Consider the following 7,521-nt stretch of genomic DNA (forward strand, 5'->3'; position numbering starts at 1 on the left):
AGTCGAATCCCACAGAGAACTAAGGTTTTACTATAACTGTTCAATATCACTAAAAAGACAAACTCGGATAATTTTAAAGTTATAAATATTAATATTCTTTTGTCTAACTAATTAGCTAACAAATTAAAGTAGTAAATTAATAAATATGGATACTAAGGGTTGGAGACAAAATTGAAAAAATCTAGAGTTATGATTTTTTCAATTGTCGGAATCGTTCCCGCTACGTCTCCTACAATGTCGCCTAAGTATTCTCTACTGATCAAGAGCACTCGACTTATCGTAATTCTCTCTCGAGCAACTACAATAATTTACTAGTCATATTCTCTTGAATTACGCTAGCTCGCACTTTTTTACCGCTCGCTGTGATCACGTCAAAGCATTGTTATCTCTAATCTCGCTTTTAAACCCGTCGTATTGATCTCTCATATACCTTGGGAGTGATGTGGTTCGACAAAAACCTAAATATGCACTCTTTCTCAAGCAATACATAATAAATAGGCACATTCAATTGATGGCCATTCAATCAACGACAATAAACACGTAGTTGAACAAGTAGGGATATTCAAAGGCAAAATTATATTAAAACGTAATAAGAATTCATCATTCAATAGGTTCCATCAAACCCTAGATGAGAAAGTTTAGCTACTCATAACCATACTAACAATCATGATAATAATTGAAAGCATTAAAATACAGATTAAGGAAGAACATAAGAGAAAACTCTTGTGATTCGGTTCTTCCAAGTGTTCCGTAGCCTTTTGCCTCTCCAATAGTGTCCTCTCCCTAGAAAAACTAACTTTAAGAGGTATTTATAGGGTTGGGGCCGAAGTCTACGTGTCCAAAAATAGTGAGGAAATAAAATTGGCTCGGATAGCAGCGTCAGCGCGAGGCACTATCAGAGGCACCAATGTTTCTGCGCGAGGCACTGTTTGGGGCACCAATGTTTCTGCGTGAGGCACTGTCTGGGACGCCAATGACACTGCCCTAGACAATGCCTTGCACTGTCTATGGCCATGACTTTTCATTGCCTTGCATGTCTTCTTTTATTGCTCCATTTTGAGGCTCTGAGGTACCATTGCGTGCAACTTTTCTCTAATTCACTTCCAAGCATTCCTACACGTGAAATAAACTCTAATAAGCTCAATTGTCGCACAAATTAGCATCCAAACAACAAGCAAGTAGGGTAAATAACGTCAAAATATATGAAATTATAGCACGACATCAACTTTTAAAACCTTCAAAAAATCTATGAACTTTCTAAACCTTTAAATTGCCATTTTTCGACAATTAGAGCCAAAACCTTCTAGAAACATCCAAATGTAAATTCAGGCATACGCCCAAGTCCAAAATTACCATCCGAACCTAACGAATCTATCAAAACTATTATCCAAGGTCAAATACATAAAATTCAAACTTGGTCAATCCCGAACCATTCGAAAACCAAAACTGACCATACACGCAAGTCATTATACATTATATGAAACTACTCAAGGTCTCAAACTACAGAACGGAATGCTAAAGCTCAAAACGACTGGTCGGGTCGTTACCGAATCAATCATGTAACATACAATAAATGCACTAATGATTGTAACGGGCATATATGATATGAACTAGACAGTTACGAGTAGGATTACTCTTTAAATCACAATTCCCTACATTGTATCCCATCTGAAATTTTTTCACTTATTCTTGCAATTACAGTGTTCAATCTCGTTGTTCTATTTCTGCCAATTTAGTATTTTGCTTACATGGAGGAAGAGCTACTCATATCAATAAGATTTCTCTTTCTTTTTATCTCTTTATTATTTTGTTCAGTTATTATTTATTTTCATATTATTTATATTTGAAAATAAGTCAAATCGGTTCTTGGAACCCTAAAATATAAAAAAAATTATTTTGACCATAAAAACTATTTTTAGGGTTAAACAAACACGAACGTTCGATCTTTATACACATACTCAAATTATGGCAATATGGCATATTGTCAGATTTATATTTGAGAGGCTACCTGAAAGGATTGTCTGTTCTTCCGGTTAAATTCACTCAAAAGAATGTGTCTAGAGTTTTATACTATAAGATATTGATGAAAGCAAGCGTGTCAAAGAAAAAAATTAAACCAGAAACAAGTGACAAAAATCAAGAATAAAATGCTGAACGCGAAGCTTTTACTACCCATTTAATTTTAAGGGCAAATTAGAACATTTTCGTTTTTCATTCCCAAATGGAGAGACCACTCCTTGACTTTTACACAAAAAAAAGTAGATTACACATTTTTTTGATCAAGAACGATTGACAACATTAGTGCATTGTTTCAAAGCAACACTTAGAAATTTAAACATTGCAACAAGTCAAAAATTAAAATTGCAAAGACAGCTTCATTTTTGGATGCTAGAGCTCTTGCAAGATTGAAGCCTTCTTCTCGGCTGGAACCTTTGATTTCACAGTCGTAACATCATCACTAATATCGTCAACTATGGTTGACCTTTCTTTGATGTCCACAACTGGTAATTCTTGGTCTTTTCCTGTCTCATTTCCTTTCCCCTCCTTACTCTTTCCCCACACCACAGAGTAAAGTCCCATGACTATAATAATTGCTCCAATGCAACTGAAATTTTTGTCAAAAAGAATCAGGAAATTATTAGATTAATTAAATTGACAAAGTAGCAACACTTCTTTTTTGTCCTTTAAATTTAAAAACTTCGTTGTTAATTACCTTCCAAGGTGGACTGACTCAGCCAAGATAATAGCAGCAAGAACAGAAGTAATGACCATACTCAACGGGCTAAAGGCTGTCACGAACACTGGGCCTTTAACTTTATTAACTATACTTTGCACGTAATATGCAATTCCCGAGCAAACAATTCCCTGACCAAACACAAATTATTTGCTCTAATCAGTGGCTAATAGTAGCAAAATAATGCTTCCTCCGTTTACTTTTACTTATCTACTATTCTAAAAATAGATTTTTTTTACTTGTCCACTTTCGCATATCAAGAGAAAAATAATTCATTTTTTCTATTTTGCCCTTACCATTAATTACTCATTTCAAATTCATTAAGATTATACACCAATTAATATGAGTATCATGGTAAATTATGCACTTTATTTATTATTTCTTAACGGGTGTGCAAAGTCAATAGTGGATAAGTAAAAGTGAATGGAGAGACTAAATACGAGAATTGTACGTTTCACATTAAGGAAAAACTTACAGAATAAGCAGCAGCAAGGAGCCTAGCGTCGAAGCCAATTTTCCATGCATTCCAATCACGTTCCATTATAAGAGCAACAATTCCACCTTCCACTATGCCCATCACACATACCCATGCTGCCAGAGATAGCTCTGCTGGGTACTCCTTCAATGTCATCGACTATGTATACATATGCAAAATTGCTCAATTATATCAATACATAATTGTAATAAAATATATCACTATTTAAATGAGTAAAATATTCATTTTTTTTTCTAATTTCGAAAATAGAAAATAGTACTAACTTACTTGAACAATAAAGAAACCGGACCAACCAACAATGCAAGAGATGAGCTCAATGGTCCCGGCGACCCAGTTCTCGGGGGTGGCCGCGGCGGCTGCAGGGTGGCTGCCGCCGCGAGAGTGTGGGACCAGGTTGAACATTGGACCTTTGTAAAGTGTCATCACCATTGCTCCCACCACTGTTATTGCTGTTCCTATCACCTTTGCCATACTTGATTTCTTCTTCAGGTTTACTTTCTCAATTCTAGTCATAAAGAACCAGAAAAGATTATGTTAAATAAAAAGAGGAAGAAATTATGTTCATGAGTTTTTATTTCTTTTCTATTATATGATTTTTCATTTTTTGACATTATTTTGTTCTATAGTAGCTATAGGTGGAGCTATGGGGATCCCCTTCTTCTAGAAAATTGCATTTATTAGATGATGAATTACTTTAGCTGTTTTGCTATTTGCTTTTTTATTTTTCAAATTCTTTTGGTGAAAATTATATCTCAACCACTAATAATAGCTAGCACAGTGACAAATACGAAGTAATAATATGGAGTTTAACTTATATGTCAATATTACAGGAGCAACCACTAACTTTTTTGAGATCACTGCTTTCCAAGTGGGAAGCAAGTCAGCAACTTTGTTTAGGTGAGATCATACTTTTGTAATTTATTACTTGTGTAATGAACTAGTAGTCTACTCTCTTTTAAAAAAAAGATTATCTTAAGGTAAGATTTTTGAGATATGTGGTTTCAAATAAGTCATAACATTTGTGTTACTGTAAAACTTTTGAAACTTGTGATCTGAAACCCGTCATAACATTTGTGTGGCTATAAATGCTTCTTATTAAGGAAATATTGAAAGGTGCCAATCTTTTTGAACAGACTAATAAGGAAATAATACCAATCTTTTTGAAGGAGTATATTTTATGGGATAAAGAAAGGTGTCAAAATCCACCATGTCATTTTATATACTCTTTTTTTGGTATTTTCTTGATTTTAATGGAGTAAAAAGTACTATTTTTACAAATTAAATTAGGAAAAAAGGAAAATGATGAGTACCTGAAAATAACCGCAAGAATAAAGGTGACGGCAGGGAGAAGATTGACAAAGGCTGATGCATAGGTTGCAGTTGTGCTCTTCAGTCCCACATAGTACAAGTTCTGATCAATAACTGGCCTGAAATTCCATATATTTAAAAGCTTTCGTTTAGAACAACAGTTATATATCATCAAACATATATAAGGATTAAAAGCCTTCCGATTTAATTGTAAAAAAAATGTCTAAACTTTTTAAAATATATTCCGTGAAATGATATCTCTTCGGAATCATTGTATGCTCTGATATTTTGATAGTAATAATATAGATGCCTTATTCTTGATCAATGTGTCGATTCCTCAAATAGAATCTACAACACTGCACTCACTTAATTATTTTTAAACATTTTTGTATCTCTAGTAGCTTAAACTTTTCAAATAAATTAAACAGATAGAACTAATGAATTTGCTTTCTAATTTGGAATGAGGACTTTTTGATGTTCTTCATTGGATTTATTTGTCAGGTTTAACGTCAAAGAATAATATGATTAGTGATATTTCTAATATAGGAAGTTGCTTATTGTTTTCCTACAACTAATTAAAGCTAACCTCAGAAGATGAATGAAAACTGTGGAAACACTATCATCCAAACATATTAAAATTTTAATAAGAAACGTACCTCTCTAAAAACCATAAAAACAACAGACTTTTAGAAAGGTACTTTGCAAGTGTGTATTTAATTTATTCAGTTGGATGTGATCATTAATTAATTGATTAAGTGCATCTTTTCTCTTGGCATAAAGCATGTAAGACAATATGGGCTCTAGCCAATGTAGGAGATGAAGGGGAGAGAGTGGTATGTGGGTGGTGTGGGTAAAGAATTAATTTAAAGTAGAAAACCCAGCAGGAATAGAGAAGAAGGAGCTTTTTAGTTTAGGAACATAGGTTAGGGTTTAGGTTAATGTGAGCTGGGGCGGATTTAGGGGCGGAAGGGGTTCACCCGAATTCTCTTTGTCAGAAAATTACACTGTATATATAAAATAAATGGGTTTGTACCTCTCTCTCATATATATATATATATATATATATATATATTATTTTGAATCTTCTTGACACAACCCAAGACATAGTTTAGTGGTAAGGGGGTTCAAAATCTTTGTTAGGTTATTGGTTCAATTCCGAAATGTGCCTCCACCACCGATAGAGCGGTAATTATTTAACTTTTTTCTTTTTGAACCCTTAGCGAAAATCCTGCCTCCGTCATATTTTTCTTTTTTGAACCCCTTAGCGAAAATCTTGTCAACGCTACTGAATGTGAGGCTATAAAAGTTTTGCTACTATCTGTAGTAGTATCCTTAACTAAACGTTCTTTACTATTACTCTTAAAGCGTTTCAAAGGAAATAAAAAAAGAAAGAAAGAAATTGAGAATCTTTCGGCACATGGAAAATATCTCATAGATTGTTAAATCTTGCGTTTGTTAGAAAGAATTCAGGTGAAAATATATATAGATAATTGAGTAGGAGCTCAATATAGAGATGCTAAATTAGTATATTTTAAAGTTAGGATTTTCACTAAACCTTTTAGTTGCCTTCCAAATGCTTTAATAGTTGACAAAAAGAAAAATAGTGAACATCTGACATTTAACTGTCGTATATAATCCCTTTCATGCAAGAGTAACCTTGTAGGAAAACGTCGGACAACTTATAATGTTTCTGCATTCAGTTTTGATACATGATGTATGAAGGCTAAAACAGAAAAAGAAAAAATATTAAATGAAGTAAAAGATAAATAAGAAAAAAGAAACATCAGAATCTCATGCGTTTGGATGACCGAATAGACAACTAAATTTTATGAGAGAACAAACATTTTGGAGTATATATTTATAGTAATTTGTTCACATGTAAATTGAGTAGAATATAAAAGTGTGTAAAAGAATTACATACTCTAGAAAACCAAGAGCCAATATTTTAATAAAGACCCTGAGTGTCATCTTTGGCCTTATTTTCCTGCAAAACAAAACAAAGCAAAAAGAAAAATATTCTGTAAGATACTTGTAGGCAACTTATATTCTATTGTGCGATTCAGATTATTCAGCAAGATGGAAAACGTCAAAATTTATGACTTAAGATTTTATATTAAATTATCAAAAATTTGAATATGATATCATGGCAAAAAACAGACAAAGATCCTGCATGCGTAGAACTTAAACTTTTAAAAGAGATGGTTCACACACTTCATTAATGAATATAAATGAGATTCAAACAAGGTCATATGAAGTGATCATATATGCACTTCCAGAGGAAATGAAAGGGGGGAAAATCGTCCGATTTCTTGGTGACCGAATAAGAGAGGTTTCTACCGAGTAAGGAACTACGAGGAAAAAAGAAATAGGATAGAAATTTTACCTTTCAAGAACAATGGCAAAGGGTGCAACAGCAACGGTGGCAAATGCATGGCGATAGACAACAAGAATCCAGTGACTCATTCCCCTTTTGAAGCACATCATTGTAACAATATACATCCCTGCGTAACCAAACTGCAAGGAAACCATAGCCAAGTAAGGCTTCACTTTGTTGAGGAATGAGCCAAATGCCCCACTAAACATTTGGTCTGCCATTTCTAGATCTCCTTCTCTTCTTTCTACACACAAAGAATGAAGGGGTTAGTTTTAGGATGGGGTATGCAAAATATAGGAAGTGTGCCCTTTTATACACAAAACAAAAGGTAAAAAGCTATACCAAGAATATTAATAATAAGAGTTTAATTAAATTAGATCTGGAAAACCAAAAAACAGTCTAGCTTATTCATGGTTGCACTAACTCTTGTTTCTCACTTCCTCTCTCAGATTCCCCTTATCCATTTTAAACAAATTATGTTATGTATATGCAATGTAGTACCCATTCTTCAAGCAACAAGAATCTTTGCTGTCATGAACTTAATAATTAAAGAGAGAGAAATAAGAGAGGGTTTTCTTTTTCTCTACGTAAAATCTTTTCTTGGAAAAA

At 33.4% G+C, this 7,521-nt stretch overlaps 1 protein-coding gene across 1 annotated transcript; it reads right to left on the reverse strand.

Annotated features, from left to right (window-relative positions):
- Positions 1–2,143: 2,143 nt before the first annotated feature.
- LOC104114407 (WAT1-related protein At4g08300) lies at positions 2,144–7,207 on the reverse strand. Its single transcript, XM_033660826.2, has 7 exons — positions 6,922–7,207; positions 6,460–6,522; positions 4,541–4,657; positions 3,498–3,735; positions 3,210–3,368; positions 2,714–2,865; positions 2,144–2,605 (listed from the first exon to the last, which is right to left on the reverse strand). The coding sequence occupies exons 1-7, from the start codon at positions 7,131–7,133 to the stop codon at positions 2,389–2,391; spliced, it is 1,158 nt and encodes a 385-aa protein (XP_033516717.2). The 5' UTR covers positions 7,134–7,207; the 3' UTR covers positions 2,144–2,388.
- Positions 7,208–7,521: the final 314 nt, after the last annotated feature.

Source organism: Nicotiana tomentosiformis, chromosome 4 (assembly GCF_000390325.3).
Source record: "Nicotiana tomentosiformis chromosome 4, ASM39032v3, whole genome shotgun sequence".
In the NCBI taxonomy this organism is placed as follows: Eukaryota; Viridiplantae; Streptophyta; class Magnoliopsida; order Solanales; family Solanaceae; genus Nicotiana; species Nicotiana tomentosiformis.